General features: G+C 57.3%; 1 protein-coding gene across 1 annotated transcript in view; it reads right to left on the reverse strand.

Moving 5' to 3' along the window:
• TNPO3 (transportin 3) overlaps positions 1-24,710 on the reverse strand; it is a 64,105-nt gene that overhangs the window by 7,408 nt on the left and 31,987 nt on the right. The window contains exons 9-12 of the mRNA XM_033058879.2: positions 6,533-6,640; positions 3,743-3,834; positions 1,254-1,393; positions 996-1,187 (exon numbers count right to left, since the gene is read on the reverse strand). Of these exons, the coding sequence (XP_032914770.1) occupies positions 996-1,187; positions 1,254-1,393; positions 3,743-3,834; positions 6,533-6,640 (532 nt within the window). The remainder of the gene's footprint in view (positions 1-995; positions 1,188-1,253; positions 1,394-3,742; positions 3,835-6,532; positions 6,641-24,710) is intronic.

Here is a 24,710-nt window from a genome sequence, read left to right on the forward strand (position 1 = left end):
CCACAGATAACTCCCCAGATCCCCCAAATAACCCCTCAGATCCCCCAAATAACTCCCCAGATCCCCCAGGTAACCCCCCAGCTCCCACAGATAACTCCCCAGATCCCACAGATAACTCCCCAGTTCCCACAGATAACCCCCCAGATCCCACAGCTAACCCCCCAGATCCCCCAGTAACCCCCCAGAGCCCACAGATAACCCCCCAGATCCCACAGATAACCCCCCAGATCCCCCAAATAACCCCCCAGAGCCCACAGATAACTCCCCAGATCCCACAGATAACCCCCCAGAGCCCACAGATAACTCCCCAGATCCCCCAAATAACCCCCCAGCTCCCCCAGATAACTCCCCAGAGCCCACAGATAACCCCCCAGATCCCACAGATAACCCCCCAGATCCCACAGATAACTCCCCAGATCCCACAGATAACCCCCCAGATCCCACAGATAACCCCCCAGCTCCCACAGATAACTCCCCAGCTCTCACAGATAACCCCCCAGATCCCACAGCTAACCCCCCAGATCCCCCAAATAACTCCCCAGATCCCCCAAATAACTCCCCAGATCCCACAGCTAACCCCCCAGAGCCCACAGCTAACCCCCCAGATCCCACAGATAACCCTCCAGATCCACAGATAACCCCTCAGATCCCCAGCTAACCCCCCAGATCTCCCAGCTAACCCCCCAGCTCCCACAGATAACTCCCCAGTTCCCACAGCTAACCCCCCAGATCCTCCAGTAACCCCCAGATCCCCAGCTAACCCCCCAGAGCCCACAAATAACTCCCCAGATCCCCCAGTAACTCCCCAGATCCCACAGATAACTCCCCAGCTAACCCCCCAGAGCCCCCAGTAACCCCCCAGATCCCACAGATAACCCCCCAGATCCCCCAGTAACCCCCCAGATCCCACAGATAACCCCCCAGATAACTCCCCAGATCCCCCAGCTAACCCCCCAGATCCCCCAGTAACCCCCCAGTTCCCATGGAACACACACCCTTGAGCAGCCCCACGGCAGCCTCGGGCGACAGGGCGAAGGAGTCGAGGGCGCGGGCGATCTCCAGCAGCCCCGAGAAGTGCTGGGCCATGTGGTCGCGGCACACGGAGCAGATGTTGTGGATGGCCTTGGCCGCGGCCGACGCCAGGCGCCGGTCACAGAGCCCCTTCATCAGGTAGCCCAGCACGGGATCTGCGGGGACAGGGGGTCAGGGGGGCGGCAGGGGGCTCAGGGGGGGCTCGGGGCTGCGTGACTCACCCAGGAACTGCGGGTTCCTGTCCACCACCTCGCTCATCTCGCCCACCAGCTCGATGCTGGTGTAGCGCACGGCCGTGTGCACCGACTCGGGCAGCCGCACCACGCCCTCCAGCACCTCCACCAGCGTCGGGTTGTTCTCCCTGCGGGACAGGCTGGGCTCAGCACACCGGGACAGGCCCTGTGAGGAGGGGCTCAGCCCCACGGACACCGTGCACAGCAGGGAATGGACGGGGAGCACCGAGCACGGCCGGGGCGGGAGGCTGGGATGGGGACAGAGCTCCCAGAGATTGAAAAACGAGCAGGAGCAAACTCAGCACTGGTGATGTGAAGGGACTGAGGGGACTCCTCCAGGGGCTCAGCCCCACGGACACCGTGCACAGCAGGGAGCGGACAGGGAGCACCGAGCACGGCCGGGGCGGGAGGCTGGGATGGGGACAGAGCTCCTAGAGATTGGAAAAACGAGCAGGAGCAAACTCAGCACTGGTGATGTGAAGGGACTGAGGGGACTCCTCCAGGGGCTCAGCCCCACGGACACCGTGCACAGCAGGGAACACACAGGGAGCACCGAGAGCACAGCCGGGGCGGGAGGCTGGGATGGGGACAGAGCTCCCAGAGATTGGAAAAACGAGCAGGAGCAAACTCAGCACTGGTGACATGAAGGGACTGAGGGGACTCCTCCAGGGGCTCAGCCCCACGGACACCGTGCACAGCAGGGAACGGACAGGGAGCACCGAGCACAGCCGGGGCGGGAGGCTGGGATGGGGACAGAGCTCCCAGAGACTGGAAAACGAGCAGGAGCAAACTCAACACTGGTGATGTGAAGGGACTGAGGGGACTCCTCCAGGGGCTCAGCCTCATGGACACCGTGCACAGCAGGGAACACACAGGGAACACCGAGCACAGCTGGGGTGGGAGGCTGGCGTGGGGACAGAGCTCCCAGAGACTGGAAAACGAGCAGGAGCAAACTCAACACTGGTGATGTGAAGAGACTGAGGGGACTCCTCCAGGGGCTCAGCCCCACGGACACCGTGCACAGCAGGGAACGCACGGGGAGCACCGAGCACGGCCGGGGCGGGAGGCTGGCGTGGGGACAGAGCTCCCAGAGATTGGAAAACGAGCAGGAACAAACTCAACACAGACACCAGGAGCTGGTGATGTGAAGAGACTGAGGGGACTCCTCCAGGGGCTCAGCCCCACGGACACCGTGCACAGCAGGGAACGGACGGGGAGCACCGAGCACGGCCAGGGTGGGAGGCTGGCATGGGGACAGAGCTCCCAGAGATTGGAAAACGAGCAGGAGCAAACTCAGCACAGACACCAGGAGTTGGTGATGTGAAGAGACTGAGGGGACTCCTCCAGGGGCTCAGCCCCACGGACACCGTGCACAGCAGGGAACAGACAGGGAACACCGAGCACGGCTGGGGTGGGAGGCTGGGATGAGGACAGAGCTCCCAGAGATCGGAAAAACGAGCAGGAGCAAACTCAGCACTGGTGATGTGAAGGGACTGAGGGGGACTCCTCCAGGGGCTCAGCCCCACGGACACCGTGCACAGCAGGGAATGGACGGGGAACACCGAGCACAGCTGGGGCGGGAGGCTGGCGTGGGGACAGAGCTCCCAGAGATTGGAAAACGAGCAGGAGCAAACTCAACACAGACACCAGGAGCTGGTGATGTGAAGAGACTGAGGGGGACTCCTCCAGGTGCACAGCCCCACGGACACCGTGCACAGCAGGGAACGGACAGGGAGCACCGAGCACGGCCGGGGCGGGAGGCTGGGATGGGGACAGAGCTCCCAGAGATTGAAAAACGAGCAGGAGCAAACTCAGCACTGGTGATGTGAAGGGACTGAGGGGGACAGAGCTCCCAGAGATTGGAAAACGAGCAGGAGCAAACTCAACACAGACACCAGGAGCTGGTGACGTGAAGGGACTGAGGGGACTCCTCCAGGTGCCTGGGGACAGGATTCCCAGAAGGAACGGAGGGATGGCATTACCAGCCTCCAGGGAAAGGAGGGACGGCAATCACAGCCTCCCAGGGAGCAGAGGGATGGCAATCACAGTGTCACAGTGTCCCAGGGCCAGAGGGACAGCATTCCAAGCCCAGGGAAGGTCAGCTGGGCTGTCCCAGTGCTGGCAGTGCACAGGACTCGCTGTGGGATCACCACACTGGGTGTCACCTGTCCGTGCTTCCACTGTCACTAACAGGACACTTTCCCTGAAGGATTTAACCTTCCCTGAAGATGCCCAGGAAAACTCCAGCTGGATGTGGCAGGACCCCCAGTGCATGGTTTGGGTGGGAAGGGACCTCAGAGCCCCTCCCGTCCTGCCATGGCAGGGACACCTCCCACTGTCCCAGGTTGGTCCAAGCCTGGCCCAGCCTGGCCCCAGACACTCCCAGGGCTGCTCCCACCGCTGGGATCTTTGTGGTGTTTGTGTCACAGGGAGGCAGCCCTGGCCCCCCAGGCCCCCTGGAAACGGGCAGGACTCACTGGTCGACGCTCTTGGCGATGGAGGCCATGATGAAGAGCACGGCCTCTGTCACCTCCCAGGGCGGGTTCCCATCTTTGAGCGTCGCGTAGAGCTGCAGGAGGGGACAGTCACCGAGGGGCCACCGAGGGGCCACCAACCCCATCACCAACAACCCCCTCCCAAGGCCCTGCTCCTGACCCCTCCCAGCCCCAAAATCTCAACCCCAAACTCCTGCTCCAGTGAGGGCTGCAGAAACCCCACATTCCACAGGCCAGCCTGACACTGCGGGACCACAGCAGGCTTCCGAAAATGTCAGAAACCTCCCACACCCCCTCCTCCTGCTCCTGCTCCCACACCCCCTGTTCCTGCTCCCACACCTCCTGTTCCTGCTCCCACACCTCCTGTTCCTGATCCCACTGCTCCCACACATCCTGTTCCTGCTCCCACACCCCCTGTTCCTGCTCCCACATCTCCTGTTCCTGCTCCCACACCTCCTGTTCCTGATCCCACATCCCCTGTTCCTGCTCCCACACCTCCTGTTCCTGCTCCCACACCTCCTGCTCCTGCTCCCACACTCCCTGTTCCTGCTCCCACACCTCCTGTTCCTGATCCCACATCCCCTGTTCCTGCTCCCACACCTCCTGTTCCTGATCCCACATCCCCTGTTCCTGCTCCCACACCTCCTGTTCCTGATCCCACATCCCCTGTTCCTGCTCCCACACCTCCTGTTCCTGATCCCACATCCCCTGTTCCTGCTCCCACACCTCCTGTTCCTGATCCCACATCCCCTGTTCCTGCTCCCACACCTCCTGTTCCTGCTCCCACACCTCCTGTTCCTGTTCCTGCTCCCACACCTCCTGTTCCTGCTCCCACACCCCCTGTTCCTGCTCCCACACCCCCTGCTCCTGCTCCCACACCTCCTGCTGCTGCTCCCACACCTCCTGTTCCTGCTCCCACACCTCCTGCTCCTGCTCCCACACCTCCTGCTGCTGCTCCCACACCTCCTGTTCCTGCTCCCACACCTCCTGTTCCTGCTCCCACACCCCCTGTTCCTGCTCCTGCTCCCACACCTGCTGTTCCTGCTCCCACACCTGCTGTTCCTGTTCCTGCTCCCACACCCCCTGTTCCTGCTCCCACACCTCCTGTTCCTGTTCCTGCTCCCACACCCCCTGTTCCTGCTCCCACACCTCCTGCTGCTGCTCCCACACCTCCTGTTCCTGCTCCCACTGCTCCCACACCCCCTGTTCCTGCTCCCACACCTCCTGCTCCTGCTCCCACACCTCCTGTCCCTGCTCCCACACCTCCTGCTCCTGCTCCCACACCTCCTGTTCCTGCTCTCACACCTCCTGCTCCTGCTCCCACACCCCCTGTTCCTGCTCCCACACCTCCTGTTCCTGCTCCCACACCTCCTGCTGCTGCTCCCACACCTCCTGCTGCTGCTCCCACACCTCCTGTTCCTGCTCCCACACCTCCTGTTCCTGCTGCTCCCACACCTCCTGTTCCTGCTCCCACACCTCCTGTTCCTGTTCCTGCTCCCACACCTCCTGTTCCTGCTCCCACACCTCCTGTTCCTGCTCCCACACCTCCTGTTCCTGCTCCCACACCTCCTGTTCCTGCTCCCACACCTCCTGTTCCTGCTCCCACACCTCCTGTTCCTGCTCCCACACCCCCTGTTCCTGCTCCCACACCTCCTGTTCCTGCTCCCACACCTCTGTTCCTGCTCCCACACCTCTGTTCCTGCTCCCACACCCCCTGTTCCTGCTCCCACACCTCCTGTTCCTGCTCCCACACCCCCTGTTCCTGCTCCCACACCTCCTGTTCCTGCTCCCACACCCCCTGTTCCTGCTCCCACACCTCCTGTTCCTGCTCCCACACCCCCTGTTCCTGCTCCCACACCCCCTGCTCCTGCTCCCACACCTCCTGTTCCTGCTCCCACACCCCCTGTTCCTGCTCCCACACCTCCTGTTCCTGCTCCCACACCTCCTGTTCCTGCTCCCACACCTCTGTTCCTGCTCCCACACCCCCTGTTCCTGCTCCCACACCCCCTGTTCCTGCTCCCACACCTCCTGTTCCTGCTGCTCCCACACCTCCTGTTCCTGCTCCCACACCCCCTGTTCCTGCTCCCACACCTCCTGTTCCTGCTCCCACACCTCCTGCTCCTGCTCCTGCTCCCACACCTCCTGTTCCTGCTCCCACACCCCCTGTTCCTGTTCCCACACCTCCTGTTCCTGCTCCCACACCTCCTGCTCCTGCTCCCACACCTCCTGTTCCTGCTCCCACACCTCCTGCTCCTGCTCCCACATCCCCTGTTCCTGCTCCCACACCTCCTGTTCCTGCTCCCACACCTCCTGTTCCTGCTCCCACACCCCCTGTTCCTGCTCCTGCTCCCACACCTCCTGTTCCTGCTCCCACACCGCCTGTTCCTGCTGCTCCCACACCTCCTGTTCCTGCTCCCACACCCCCTGTTCCTGCTCCCACCCCTCCTGTTCCTGCTCCCACACCCCCTGTTCCTGCTCCCACACCTCCTGTTCCTGCTCCCACACCCCCTGTTCCTGCTCCCACACCTCCTGTTCCTGCTCCCACACCTCCTGCTCCTGCTCCCACACCTCCTGTTCCTGCTCCCACACCCCCTGTTCCTGATCCCACACCTCCTGTTCCTGCTCCCACACCTCCTGCTCTCCCAGGACAGCTCCCACCACACAGCTCCTCCTGCACGGGATGTGTGTGACCTCCTCCAGCCCCAAAAACAACCAGGGCTGGGTGAGCTCCCCTGGCACGCGCCCCAGTTCGGTGCCCTCCCTCAAACCCACCTGAGCAAAGCACTCCACGGAGCCCACCAGGAAGATCAGGTCCTTCACCAGGTCCGAGACGCGCATGCGGAACTCCCCGAAGTCATCGGTCTCCTCGGGGACGCCCTCCTGAGGGACAGCACAGAGGCAGCTCAGGGGAGCTCGGATCCCACCCGGACAGGGAAACAGCAGGGTGCTGTCTGAGGAGATGGCATTCCTGCCCTCCTGCCCCACACCAGGATGTGGTGAACTGAGAGCTGGGCCCGAGGGAAAGCACCAGCCTGAGCACCCGGGGGTGTTCCTGCGCCACAGGGAAGGGAAGGACAAGGAAGGAAGGGAAGGAGGAGGGGAGAATAAATCATTTCACAGGGAGAAAAACAGAGGCCAGCGAGCTGTGCCATCCTCACCCAACAGAACTGCCACAAGTGGGGACAGCACAGCTGACAAAGGGGACACAGAAATCCCAGAGCTGTTCCCTATGGACACACACACATCCCAGAGCTGTTCCACAGGGACACACACACATCCCAGAGCTGTTCCCTATGGACACACACACATCCCAGAGCTGTTCCACAGGGACACACACACATCCCAGAGCTGTTCCCTATGGACACACACACATCCCAGAGCTGTTCCACAGGGACACACACACATCCCAGAGCTGTTCCACAGGGACCACACACACATCCCAGAGCTGTTCCACAGGGACACACACACATCCCAGAGCTGTTCCCTATGGACACACACACATCCCAGAGCTGTTCCACAGGGACACACACACATCCCAGAGCTGTTCCCTATGGACACACACACATCCCAGAGCTGTTCCCTATGGACACACACACATCCCAGAGCTGTTCCACAGGGACACACACACATCCCAGAGCTGTTCCACAGGGACACACACACATCCCAGAGCTGTTCCCTATGGACACACACACATCCCAGAGCTGTTCCACAGGGACACACACACATCCCAGAGCTGTTCCCTATGGACACACACACACCCCAGAGCTGTTCCACAGGGACACACACACATCCCAGAGCTGTTCCCTATGGACACACACACATCCCAGAGCTGTTCCCTATGGACACACACACATCCCAGAGCTGTTCCCTATGGACACACACACATCCCAGAGCTGTTCCACAGGGACACACACACATCCCAGAGCTGTTCCACAGGGACACACACACATCCCAGAGCTGTTCCACAGGGACACACACACATCCCAGGGCTGTTCCACAGGGACACACACACATCCCAGAGCTGTTCCCTATGGACACACACACATCCCAGAGCTGTTCCACAGGGACACACACACATCCCAGAGCTGTTCCCTATGGACACACACACATCCCAGAGCTGTTCCACAGGGACACACACACATCCCAGAGCTGTTCCACAGGGACACACACACATCCCAGAGCTGTTCCCTATGGACACACACACATCCCAGAGCTGTTCCCTATGGACACACACACATCCCAGAGCTGTTCCCTATGGACACACACACATCCCAGAGCTGTTCCACAGGGACACACACACATCCCAGAGCTGTTCCACAGGGACACACACACATCCCAGAGCTGTTCCCTATCGACACACACACATCCCAGAGCTGTTCCACAGGGACACACACACATCCCAGAGCTGTTCCACAGGGACACACACACATCCCAGAGCTGTTCCACAGGGACACACACACATCCCAGAGCTGTTCCACAGGGACACACACACATCCCAGAGCTGTTCCACAGGGACACACACACATCCCAGAGCTGTTCCACAGGGACACACACACATCCCAGAGCTGTTCCCTATGGACACACACACATCCCAGAGCTGTTCCACAGGGACACACACACATCCCAGAGCTGTTCCACAGGGACACACACACACCCCAGAGCTGTTCCCTATGGACACACACACATCCCAGAGCTGTTCCCTATGGACACACACACATCCCCGAGCTGTTCCACAGGGACACACACACATCCCAGAGCTGTTCCCTATGGACACACACACATCCCAGAGCTGTTCCACAGGGACACACACACATCCCACAGCTGTTCCCTATGGACACACACACATCCCAGAGCTGTTCCACAGGGACACACACACATCCCAGAGCTGTTCCCTATGGACACACACACATCCCAGAGCTGTTCCACAGGGACACACACACATCCCAGAGCTGTTCCACAGGGACACACACACATCCCAGAGCTGTTCCCTATGGACACACACACATCCCAGAGCTGTTCCCTATGGACACACACACATCCCAGAGCTGTTCCACAGGGACACACACACATCCCAGAGCTGTTCCACAGGGACACACACACATCCCAGAGCTGTTCCACAGGGACACACACACATCCCAGAGCTGTTCCACAGGGACACACACACATCCCAGAGCTGTTCCCTATGGACACACACACATCCCAGAGCTGTTCCCTATGGACACACACACATCCCAGAGCTGTTCCACAGGGACACACACACATCCCAGAGCTGTTCCACAGGGACACACACACATCCCAGAGCTGTTCCCTATGGACACACACACATCCCAGAGCTGTTCCCTATGGACACACACACATCCCAGAGCTGTTCCACAGGGACACACACACATCCCAGAGCTGTTCCCTATGGACACACACACATCCCAGAGCTGTTCCACAGGGACACACACACATCCCAGAGCTGTTCCCTATGGACACACACACATCCCAGAGCTGTTCCCTATGGACACACACACATCCCAGAGCTGTTCCACAGGGACACACACACATCCCAGAGCTGTTCCACAGGGACACACACACATCCCAGAGCTGTTCCACAGGGACACACACACATCCCAGAGCTGTTCCCTATGGACACACACACATCCCAGAGCTGTTCCCTATGGACACACACACATCCCAGAGCTGTTCCCTGTGGACACACACACATCCCAGAGCTGTTCCACAGGGACACACACACATCCCAGAGCTGTTCCACAGGGACACACACACATCCCAGAGCTGTTCCACAGGGACACACACACATCCCAGAGCTGTTCCCTATGGACACACACACATCCCAGAGCTGTTCCCTATGGACACACACACAGCCCAGAGCTGTTCCACAGGGACACACACACATCCCAGAGCTGTTCCCTATGGACACACACACATCCCAGAGCTGTTCCCTATGGACACACACACATCCCAGAGCTGTTCCCTATGGACACACACACATCCCAGAGCTGTTCCCTATGGACACACACACATCCCAGAGCTGTTCCACAGGGACACACACACATCCCAGAGCTGTTCCACAGGGACACACACACATCCCAGAGCTGTTCCCTATGGACACACACACATCCCAGAGCTGTTCCACAGGGACACACACACATCCCAGAGCTGTTCCCTATGGACACACACACATCCCAGAGCTGTTCCCTATGGACACACACACATCCCAGAGCTGTTCCACAGGGACACACACACATCCCAGAGCTGTTCCACAGGGACACACACACATCCCAGAGCTGTTCCACAGGGACACACACACATCCCAGAGCTGTTCCACAGGGACACACACACATCCCAGAGCTGTTCCACAGGGACACACACACATCCCAGAGCTGTTCCACAGGGACACACACACATCCCAGAGCTGTTCCACAGGGACACACACACATCCCAGAGCTGTTCCACAGGGACACACACACATCCCAGAGCTGTTCCCTATGGACACACACACATCCCAGAGCTGTTCCCTATGGACACACACACATCCCAGAGCTGTTCCACAGGGACACACACACATCCCAGAGCTGTTCCACAGGGACACACACACATCCCAGAGCTGTTCCACAGGGACACACACACATCCCAGAGCTGTTCCACAGGGACACACACACATCCCAGAGCTGTTCCCTATGGACACACACACATCCCAGAGCTGTTCCCTATGGACACACACACAGCCCAGAGCTGTTCCCTATGGACACACACACATCCCAGAGCTGTTCCACAGGGACACACACACATCCCAGAGCTGTTCCACAGGGACACACACACATCCCAGAGCTGTTCCCTATGGACACACACACATCCCAGAGCTGTTCCACAGGGACACACACACATCCCAGAGCTGTTCCCTATGGACACACACACATCCCAGAGCTGTTCCCTATGGACACACACACATCCCAGAGCTGTTCCACAGGGACACACACACATCCCAGAGCTGTTCCCAATGGACACACACACATCCCAGAGCTGTTCCACAGGGACACACACACATCCCAGAGCTGTTCCACAGGGACACACACACATCCCAGAGCTGTTCCACAGGGACACACACACACCCCAGAGCTGTTCCCTATGGACACACACACATCCCAGAGCTGTTCCACAGGGACACACACACATCCCAGAGCTGTTCCACAGGGACACACACACATCCCAGAGCTGTTCCACAGGGACACACACACATCCCAGAGCTGTTCCACAGGGACACACACACATCCCAGAGCTGTTCCCTATGGACACACACACATCCCAGAGCTGTTCCACAGGGACACACACACATCCCAGAGCTGTTCCCTATGGACACACACACATCCCAGAGCTGTTCCACAGGGACACACACACATCCCAGAGCTGTTCCACAGGGACACACACACATCCCAGAGCTGTTCCACAGGGACACACACACATCCCAGAGCTGTTCCCTATGGACACACACACATCCCAGAGCTGTTCCCTATGGACACACACACATCCCAGAGCTGTTCCCTATGGACACACACACATCCCAGAGCTGTTCCCTATGGACACACACACATCCCAGAGCTGTTCCACAGGGACACACACACATCCCAGAGCTGTTCCACAGGGACACACACACATCCCAGAGCTGTTCCACAGGGACACACACACATCCCAGAGCTGTTCCACAGGGACACACACACATCCCAGAGCTGTTCCACAGGGACACACACACATCCCAGAGCTGTTCCACAGGGACACACACACATCCCAGAGCTGTTCCCTATGGACACACACACATCCCAGAGCTGTTCCACAGGGACACACACACATCCCAGAGCTGTTCCCTATGGACACACACACATCCCAGAGCTGTTCCCTATGGACACACACACATCCCAGAGCTGTTCCACAGGGACACACACACATCCCAGAGCTGTTCCACAGGGACACACACACATCCCAGAGCTGTTCCCTATGGACACACACACATCCCAGAGCTGTTCCCTATGGACACACACACATCCCAGAGCTGTTCCACAGGGACACACACACATCCCAGAGCTGTTCCACAGGGACACACACACATCCCAGAGCTGTTCCCTATGGACACACACACATCCCAGAGCTGTTCCCAAGGGACACACACACATCCCAGAGCTGTGCCACAGGGACACACACACATCCCAGAGCTGTTCCCTATGGACACACACACATCCCAGAGCTGTTCCCTATGGACACACACACATCCCAGAGCTGTTCCCTATGGACACACACACATCCCAGAGCTGTTCCACAGGGACACACACACATCCCAGAGCTGTTCCACAGGGACACACACACATCCCAGAGCTGTTCCACAGGGACACACACACATCCCAGAGCTGTTCCCTATGGACACACACACATCCCAGAGCTGTTCCACAGGGACACACACACATCCCAGAGCTGTTCCACAGGGACACACACACATCCCAGAGCTGTTCCCTATGGACACACACACATCCCAGAGCTGTTCCCTATGGACACACACACATCCCAGAGCTGTTCCACAGGGACACACACACATCCCAGAGCTGTTCCACAGGGACACACACACATCCCAGAGCTGTTCCCTATGGACACACACACATCCCAGAGCTGTTCCCTATGGACACACACACATCCCAGAGCTGTTCCACAGGGACACACACACATACCAGAGCTGTTCCACAGGGACACACACACATCCCAGAGCTGTTCCCTATGGACACACACACATCCCAGAGCTGTTCCACAGGGACACACACACATCCCAGAGCTGTTCCACAGGGACACACACACATCCCAGAGCTGTTCCCTATGGACACACACACACCCCAGAGCTGTTCCACAGGGACACACACACATCCCAGAGCTGTTCCCTATGGACACACACACATCCCACAGCTGTTCCACAGGGACACACACACATCCCAGAGCTGTTCCCTATGGACACACACACATCCCAGAGCTGTTCCCTATGGACACACACACACCCCAGGGCTGTTCCACAGGGACACACACACATCCCAGAGCTGTTCCACAGGGACACACACACATCCCAGAGCTGTTCCCTATGGACACACACACATCCCAGAGCTGTTCCACAGGGACACACACACATCCCAGAGCTGTTCCACAGGGACACACACACATCCCAGAGCTGTTCCCTATGGACACACACACATCCCAGAGCTGTTCCACAGGGACACACACACATCCCAGAGCTGTTCCACAGGGACACACACACATCCCAGAGCTGTTCCCTATGGACACACACACATCCCAGAGCTGTTCCACAGGGACACACACACATCCAGAGCTGTTCCCTATGGACACACACACATCCCAGAGCTGTTCCACAGGGACACACACACATCCCAGAGCTGTTCCCTATGGACACACACACATCCCAGAGCTGTTCCACAGGGACACACACACATCCCAGAGCTGTTCCACAGGGACACACACACATCCCAGAGCTGTTCCCTATGGACACACACACATCCCAGAGCTGTTCCACAGGGACACACACACATCCCAGAGCTGTTCCCTATGGACACACACACATCCCAGAGCTGTTCCCTATGGACACACACACATCCCAGAGCTGTTCCACAGGGACACACACACATCCCAGAGCTGTTCCACAGGGACACACACACATCCCAGAGCTGTTCCCTATGGACACACACACATCCCAGAGCTGTTCCCTATGGACACACACACATCCCAGAGCTGTTCCCTATGGACACACACACATCCCAGAGCTGTTCCACAGGGACACACACACATCCCAGAGCTGTTCCACAGGGACACACACACATCCCAGAGCTGTTCCACAGGGACACACACACATCCCAGAGCTGTTCCACAGGGACACACACACATCCCAGAGCTGTTCCACAGGGACACACACACATCCCAGAGCTGTTCCCTATGGACACACACACATCCCAGAGCTGTTCCACAGGGACACACACACATCCCAGAGCTGTTCCACAGGGACACACACACATCCCAGAGCTGTTCCACAGGGACACACACACATCCCAGAGCTGTTCCACAGGGACACACACACATCCCAGAGCTGTTCCCTATGGACACACACACATCCCAGAGCTGTTCCCTATGGACACACACACATCCCAGAGCTGTTCCACAGGGACACACACACATCCCAGAGCTGTTCCCTATGGACACACACACATCCCAGAGCTGTTCCACAGGGACACACACACATCCCAGAGCTGTTCCCTATGGACACACACACATCCCAGAGCTGTTCCCTATGGACACACACACATCCCAGAGCTGTTCCCTATGGACACACACACATCCCAGAGCTGTTCCACAGGGACACACACACATCCCAGAGCTGTTCCACAGGGACACACACACATCCCAGAGCTGTTCCACAGGGACACACACACATCCCAGAGCTGTTCCCTATGGACACACACACATCCCAGAGCTGTTCCCTATGGACACACACACATCCCAGAGCTGTTCCACAGGGACACACACACATCCCAGAGCTGTTCCACAGGGACACACACACATCCCAGAGCTGTTCCACAGGGACACACACACATCCCAGAGCTGTTCCACAGGGACACACACACATCCCAGAGCTGTTCCCTATGGACACACACACATCCCAGAGCTGTTCCACAGGGACACACACACATCCCAGAGCTGTTCCACAGGGACACACACACATCCCAGAGCTGTTCCACAGGGACACACACACATCCCAGAGCTGTTCCCTATGGACACACACACATCCCAGAGCTGTTCCCTATGGACACACACACATCCCAGAGCTGTTCCACAGGGACACACACACATCCCAGAGCTGTTCCACAGGGACACACACACATCCCAGAGCTGTTCCCTATGGACACACACACATCCCAGAGCTGTTCCACAGGGACACACACACATCCCAGAGCTGTTCCACAGGGACACACACACATCCCAGAGCTGTTCCCTATGGACACACACACATCCCAGAGCTGTTCCACAGGGACACACACACATCCCAGAGCTGTTCCACAGGGACACACACACATCCCAGAGCTGTTCCACAGGGACACACACACATCCCAGAGCTGTTCCCTATGGACACACACACATCCCAGAGCTGTTCCACAGGGACACACACACATCCCAGAGCTGTTCCCTATGGACACACACACATCCCAGAGCTGTTCCCTATGGACACACACACATCCCAGAGCTGTTCCACAGGGACACACACACATCCCAGAGCTGTTCCCTATGGACACACACACATCCCAGAGCTGTTCCCTATGGACACACACACATCCCAGAGCTGTTCCCTATGGACACACACACATCCCAGAGCTGTTCCACAGGGACACACACACATCCCAGAGCTGTTCCCTATGGACACACACACATCCCAGAGCTGTTCCACAGGGACACACACACATCCCAGAGCTGTTCCCTATGGACACACACACATCCCAGAGCTGTTCCACAGGGACACACACACATCCCAGAGCTGTTCCACAGGGACACACACACATCCCAGAGCTGTTCCCTATGGACACACACACATCCCAGAGCTGTTCCACAGGGACACACACACATCCCAGAGCTGTTCCACAGGGACACACACACATCCCAGAGCTGTTCCCTATGGACACACACACATCCCAGAGCTGTTCCCTATGGACACACACACATCCCAGAGCTGTTCCCTATGGACACACACACATCCCAGAGCTGTTCCCTATGGACACACACACATCCCAGAGCTGTTCCACAGGGACACACACACATCCCAGAGCTGTTCCAAATGGACACACACACATCCCAGAGCTGTTCCACAGGGACACACACACATCCCAGAGCTGTTCCACAGGGACACACACACATCCCAGAGCTGTTCCCTATGGACACACACACATCCCAGAGCTGTTCCCTATGGACACACACACATCCCAGAGCTGTTCCACAGGGACACACACACATCCCAGAGCTGTTCCCTATGGACACACACACATCCCAGAGCTGTTCCCTATGGACACACACACCTCCCAGAGCTGTTCCACAGGGACACACACACATCCCAGAGCTGTTCCACAGGGACACACACACATCCCAGAGCTGTTCCCTATGGACACACACACATCCCAGAGCTGTTCCCTATGGACACACACACATCCCAGAGCTGTTCCCTATGGACACACACACATCCCAGAGCTGTTCCCTATGGACACACACACATCCCAGAGCTGTTCCCTATGGACACACACACATCCCAGAGCTGTTCCACAGGGACACACACACATCCCAGAGCTGTTCCACAGGGACACACACACATCCCAGAGCTGTTCCCTATGGACACACACACATCCCAGAGCTGTTCCCTATGGACACACACACATCCCAGAGCTGTTCCACAGGGACACACACACATCCCAGAGCTGTTCCACAGGGACACACACACATCCCAGAGCTGTTCCCTATGGACACACACACATCCCAGAGCTGTTCCACAGGGACACACACACATCCCAGAGCTGTTCCCTGTGGACACACACACATCCCAGAGCTGTTCCACAGGGACACACACACATCCCAGAGCTGTTCCACAGGGACACACACACATCCCAGAGCTGTTCCACAGGGACACACACACATCCCAGAGCTGTTCCCTATGGACACACACACATCCCAGAGCTGTTCCCTATGGACACACACACATCCCAGAGCTGTTCCACAGGGACACACACACATCCCAGAGCTGGTCCACAGGGACACACACACATCCCAGAGCTGTTCCACAGGGACACACACACATCCCAGAGCTGTTCCACAGGGACACACACACATCCCAGAGCTGTTCCCTATGGACACACACACATCCCAGAGCTGTTCCACAGGGACACACACACATCCCAGAGCTGTTCCACAGGGACACACACACATCCCAGAGCTGTTCCACAGGGACACACACACATCCCAGAGCTGTTCCACAGGGACACACACACATCCCAGAGCTGTTCCACAGGGACACACACACATCCCAGAGCTGTTCCACAGGGACACACACACATCCCAGAGCTGTTCCACAGGGACACACACACATCCCAGAGCTGTTCCACAGGGACACACACACATCCCAGAGCTGTTCCACAGGGACACACACACATCCCAGAGCTGTTCCCTATGGACACACACACATCCCAGAGCTGTTCCACAGGGACACACACACATCCCAGAGCTGTTCCACAGGGACACACACACATCCCAGAGCTGTTCCACAGGGACACACACACATCCCAGAGCTGTTCCCTATGGACACACACACATCCCAGAGCTGTTCCACAGGGACACACACACATCCCAGAGCTGTTCCACAGGGACACACACACATCCCAGAGCTGTTCCACAGGGACACACACACATCCCAGAGCTGTTCCACAGGGACACACACACATCCCAGAGCTGTTCCACAGGGACACACACACATCCCAGAGCTGTTCCCTATGGACACACACACATCCCAGAGCTGTTCCACAGGGACACACACACATCCCAGAGCTGTTCCACAGGGACACACACACATCCCAGAGCTGTTCCCTATGGACACACACACATCCCAGAGCTGTTCCACAGGGACACACACACATCCCAGAGCTGTTCCACAGGGACACACACACATCCCAGAGCTGTTCCACAGGGACACACACACATCCCAGAGCTGTTCCCTATGGACACACACACATCCCAGAGCTGTTCCCTATGGACACACACACATCCCAGAGCTGTTCCACAGGGACACACACACATCCCAGAGCTGTTCCACAGGGACACACACACATCCCAGAGCTGTTCCACAGGGACACACACACATCCCAGAGCTGTTCCACAGGGACACACACACATCCCAGAGCTGTTCCACAGGGACACACACACATCCCAGAGCTGTTCCCTATGGACACACACACATCCCAGAGCTGTTCCACAGGGACACACACACATCCCAGAGCTGTTCCACAGGGACACACACACATCCCAGAGCTGTTCCACAGGGACACACACACATCCCAGAGCTGTTCCACAGGGACACACACACATCCCAGAGCTGTTCCACAGGGACACACACACATCCCAGAGCTGTTCCACAGGGACACACACACATCCCAGAGCTGTTCCACAGGGACACACACACATCCCAGAGCTGTTCCACAGGGACACACACACATCCCAGAGCTGTTCCCTATGGACACACACACATCCCAGAGCTGTTCCACAGGGACACACACACATCCCAGAGCTGTTCCACAGGGACACACACACATCCCAGAGCTGTTCCCTATGGACACACACACATCCCAGAGCTGTTCCACAGGGACACACACACATCCCAGAGCTGTTCCCTATGGACACACACACATCCCAGAGCTGTTCCACAGGGACACACACACATCCCAGAGCTGTTCCCTATGGACACACACACATCCCAGAGCTGTTCCCTATGGACACACACACATCCCAGAGCTGTTCCACAGGGACACACACACATCCCAGAGCTGTTCCCTATGGACACACACACATCCCAGAGCTGTTCCCTATGGACACACACACATCCCAGAGCTGTTCCCTATGGACACACACACATCCCAGAGCTGTTCCCTATGGACACACACACATCCCAGAGCTGTTCCACAGGGACACACACACATCCCAGAGCTGTTCCACAGGGACACACACACATCCCAGAGCTGTTCCACAGGGACACACACACATCCCAGAGCTGTTCCACAGGGACACACACACATCCCAGAGCTGTTCCCTATGGACACACACACATCCCAGAGCTGTTCCACAGGGACACACACACATCCCAGAGCTGTTCCCTATGGACACACACACATCCCAGAGCTGTTCCACAGGGACACACACACATCCCAGAGCTGTTCCACAGGGACACACACACATCCCAGAGCTGTTCCACAGGGACACACACACATCCCAGAGCTGTTCCACAGGGACACACACACATCCCAGAGCTGTTCCACAGGGACACACACACATCCCAGAGCTGTTCCACAGGGACACACACACATCCCAGAGCTGTTCCACAGGGACACACACACATCCCAGAGCTGTTCCACAGGGACACACACACATCCCAGAGCTGTTCCACAGGGACACACACACATCCCAGAGCTGTTCCCTATGGACACACACACATCCCAGAGCTGTTCCCTATGGACACACACACATCCCAGAGCTGTTCCACAGGGACACACACACATCCCAGAGCTGTTCCCTATGGACACACACACATCCCAGAGCTGTTCCACAGGGACACACACACATCCCAGAGCTGTTCCACAGGGACACACACACATGCCAGAGCTGTTCCCTATGGACACACACACATCCCAGAGCTGTTCCACAGGGACACACACACATCCCAGAGCTGTTCCACAGGGACACACACACATCCCAGAGCTGTTCCACAGGGACACACACACATCCCAGAGCTGTTCCACAGGGACACACACACATCCCAGAGCTGTTCCCTATGGACAGACACACATCCCAGAGCTGTTCCACAGGGACACACACACATCCCAGAGCTGTTCCCTATGGACACACACACATCCCAGAGCTGTTCCACAGGGACACACACACATCCCAGAGCTGTTCCACAGGGACACACACACATCCCAGAGCTGTTCCCTATGGACACACACACATCCCAGAGCTGTTCCACAGGGACACACACACATCCCAGAGCTGTTCCACAGGGACACACACACATCCCAGAGCTGTTCCACAGGGACACACACACATCCCAGAGCTGTTCCACAGGGACACACACACATCCCAGAGCTGTTCCACAGGGACACACACACATCCCAGAGCTGTTCCCTATGGACACACACACATCCCAGAGCTGTTCCCTATGGACACACACACATCCCAGAGCTGTTCCACAGGGACACACACACATCCCAGAGCTGTTCCCTATGGACACACACACACATCCCAGAGCTGTTCCACAGGGACACACACACATCCCAGAGCTGTTCCACAGGGACACACACACATCCCAGAGCTGTTCCCTATGGACACACACACACATCCCAGAGCTGTTCCACAGGGACACACACACATCCCAGAGCTGTTCCACAGGGACACACACACATCCCAGAGCTGTTCCCTATGGACACACACACATCCCAGAGCTGTTCCACAGGGACACACACACATCCCAGAGCTGTTCCACAGGGACACACACACATCCCAGAGCTGTTCCCTATGGACACACACACATCCCAGAGCTGTTCCACAGGGACACACACACATCCCAGAGCTGTTCCACAGGGACACACACACATCCCAGAGCTGTTCCCTACGGACACACACACATCCCAGAGCTGTTCCACAGGGACACACACACATCCCAGAGCTGTTCCACAGGGACACACACACATCCCAGAGCTGTTCCCTATGGACACACACACATCCCAGAGCTGTTCCCTATGGACACACACACATCCCAGAGCTGTTCCACAGGGACACACACACATCCCAGAGCTGTTCCACAGGGACACACACACATCCCAGAGCTGTTCCCTATGGACACACACACATCCCAGAGCTGTTCCACAGGGACACACACACATCCCAGAGCTGTTCCACAGGGACACACACACATCCCAGAGCTGTTCCCTATGGACACACACACATCCCAGAGCTGTTCCACAGGGACACACACACATCCCAGAGCTGTTCCACAGGGACACACACACATCCCAGAGCTGTTCCCTATGGACACACACACATCCCAGAGCTGTTCCCTATGGACACACACACATCCCAGAGCTGTTCCACAGGGACACACACACATCCCAGAGCTGTTCCACAGGGACACACACACATCCCAGAGCTGTTCCACAGGGACACACACACATCCCAGAGCTGTTCCACAGGGACACACACACATCCCAGAGCTGTTCCCTATGGACACACACACATCCCAGAGCTGTTCCACAGGGACACACACACATCCCAGAGCTGTTCCCTATGGACACACACACATCCCAGAGCTGTTCCCTATGGACACACACACATCCCAGAGCTGTTCCCTATGGACACACACACATCCCAGAGCTGTTCCACAGGGACACACACACATCCCAGAGCTGTTCCACAGGGACACACACACATCCCAGAGCTGTTCCCTATGGACACACACACATCCCAGAGCTGTTCCCTATGGACACACACACATCCCAGAGCTGTTCCACAGGGACACACACACATCCCAGAGCTGTTCCACAGGGACACACACACATCCCAGAGCTGTTCCCTATGGACACACACACATCCCAGAGCTGTTCCACAGGGACACACACACATCCCAGAGCTGTTCCCTATGGACACACACACATCCCAGAGCTGTTCCACAGGGACACACACACATCCCAGAGCTGTTCCACAGGGACACACACACATCCCAGAGCTGTTCCCTATGGACACACACACATCCCAGAGCTGTTCCACAGGGACACACACACATCCCAGAGCTGTTCCCTATGGACACACACACATCCCAGAGCTGTTCCCTATGGACACACACACATCCCAGAGCTGTTCCCAATGGACACACACACATCCCAGAGCTGTTCCCTATGGACACACACACATCCCAGAGCTGTTCCACAGGGACACACACACATCCCAGAGCTGTTCCACAGGGACACACACACATCCCAGAGCTGTTCCACAGGGACACACACACATCCCAGAGCTGTTCCACAGGGACACACACACATCCCAGAGCTGTTCCACAGGGACACACACACATCCCAGAGCTGTTCCCTATGGACACACACACATCCCAGAGCTGTTCCACAGGGACACACACACATCCCAGAGCTGTTCCCTAGGGACACACACACATCCCAGAGCTGTTCCCTATGGACACACACACATCCCAGAGCTGTTCCACAGGGACACACACACATCCCAGAGCTGTTCCCTATGGACACACACACATGCCAGAGCTGTTCCCTATGGACACACACACATCCCAGAGCTGTTCCCTATGGACACACACACATCCCAGAGCTGTTCCACAGGGACACACACACATCCCAGAGCTGTTCCACAGGGACACACACACATCCCAGAGCTGTTCCACAGGGACACACACACATCCCAGAGCTGTTCCCTATGGACACACACACATCCCAGAGCTGTTCCCTATGGACACACACACATCCCAGAGCTGTTCCACAGGGACACACACACATCCCAGAGCTGTTCCACAGGGACACACACACATCCCAGAGCTGTTCCACAGGGACACACACACATCCCAGAGCTGTTCCACAGGGACACACACACATCCCAGAGCTGTTCCACAGGGACACACACACATCCCAGAGCTGTTCCCTATGGACACACACACATCCCAGGGCTGTTCCACAGGGACACACACACATCCCAGGGCTGTTCCACAGGGACACACACACATCCCAGAGCTGTTCCACAGGGACACACACACATCCCAGAGCTGTTCCCTATGGACACACACACATCCCAGGGCTGTTCCCTATGGACACACACACATCCCAGAGCTGTTCCACAGGGACACACACACATCCCAGAGCTGTTCCACAGGGACACACACACATCCCAGAGCTGTTCCACAGGGACACACACACATCCCAGAGCTGTTCCACAGGGACACACACACATCCCAGAGCTGTTCCACAGGGACACACACACATCCCAGAGCTGTTCCCTATGGACACACACACATCCCAGAGCTGTTCCCTATGGACACACACACATCCCAGAGCTGTTCCACAGGGACACACACACATCCCAGAGCTGTTCCCTATGGACACACACACATCCCAGAGCTGTTCCCTATGGACACACACACATCCCAGAGCTGTTCCACAGGGACACACACATATCCCAGAGCTGTTCCCTATGGACACACACACATCCCAGGGCTGTTCCACAGGGACACACACACATCCCAGAGCTGTTCCACAGGGACACACACACATCCCAGAGCTGTTCCACAGGGACACACACACATCCCAGAGCTGTTCCACAGGGACACACACACATCCCAGAGCTGTTCCCTATGGACACACACACATCCCAGAGCTGTTCCCTATGGACACACACACATCCCAGAGCTGTTCCACAGGGACACACACACATCCCAGAGCTGTTCCACAGGGACACACACACATCCCAGAGCTGTTCCACAGGGACACACACACATCCCAGAGCTGTTCCCTATGGACACACACACATCCCAGAGCTGTTCCACAGGGACACACACACATCCCAGAGCTGTTCCACAGGGACACACACACATCCCAGAGCTGTTCCACAGGGACACACACACATCCCAGAGCTGTTCCCTATGGACACACACACATCCCAGAGCTGTTCCACAGGGACACACACACATCCCAGAGCTGTTCCCTATGGACACACACACATCCCAGAGCTGTTCCACAGGGACACACACACATCCCAGAGCTGTTCCACAGGGACACACACACATCCCAGAGCTGTTCCACAGGGACACACACACATCCCAGAGCTGTTCCACAGGGACACACACACATCCCAGAGCTGTTCCACAGGGACACACACACATCCCAGAGCTGTTCCACAGGGACACACACACATCCCAGAGCTGTTCCACAGGGACACACACACATCCAGAGCTGTTCCACAGGGACACACACACATCCCAGAGCTGTTCCACAGGGACACACACACATCCCAGAGCTGTTCCACAGGGACACACACACATCCCAGAGCTGTTCCACAGGGACACACACACATCCCAGAGCTGTTCCCTATGGACACACACACATCCCAGAGCTGTTCCCTATGGACACACACACATCCCAGAGCTGTTCCACAGGGACACACACACATCCCAGAGCTGTTCCACAGGGACACACACACATCCCAGAGCTGTTCCACAGGGACACACACACATCCCAGAGCTGTTCCACAGGGACACACACACATCCCAGAGCTGTTCCCTATGGACACACACACATCCCAGAGCTGTTCCACAGGGACACACACACATCCCAGAGCTGTTCCACAGGGACACACACACATCCCAGAGCTGTTCCACAGGGACACACACACATCCCAGAGCTGTTCCCTATGGACACACACACATCCCAGAGCTGTTCCCTATGGACACACACACATCCCAGAGCTGTTCCACAGGGACACACACACATCCCAGAGCTGTTCCACAGGGACACACACACATCCCAGAGCTGTTCCCTATGGACACACACACATCCCAGAGCTGTTCCACAGGGACACACACATCCCAGAGCTGTTCCCTATGGACACACACACATCCCAGAGCTGTTCCACAGGGACACACACACATCCCAGAGCTGTTCCACAGGGACACACACACATCCCAGAGCTGTTCCCTATGGACACACACACATCCCAGAGCTGTTCCACAGGGACACACACACATCCCAGAGCTGTTCCACAGGGACACACACACATCCCAGAGCTGTTCCCTATGGACACACACACATCCCAGAGCTGTTCCACAGGGACACACACACATCCCAGAGCTGTTCCACAGGGACACACACACATCCCAGAGCTGTTCCACAGGGACACACACACATCCCAGAGCTGTTCCACAGGGACACACACACATCCCAGAGCTGTTCCCTATGGACACACACACATCCCAGAGCTGTTCCACAGGGACACACACACATCCCAGAGCTGTTCCCTATGGACACACACACATCCCAGAGCTGTTCCCTATGGACACACACACATCCCAGAGCTGTTCCACAGGGACACACACACATCCCAGAGC

Source organism: Catharus ustulatus, chromosome 4 (genome assembly GCF_009819885.2).
Source record: "Catharus ustulatus isolate bCatUst1 chromosome 4, bCatUst1.pri.v2, whole genome shotgun sequence".
Taxonomy (NCBI): domain Eukaryota; kingdom Metazoa; phylum Chordata; class Aves; order Passeriformes; family Turdidae; genus Catharus; species Catharus ustulatus.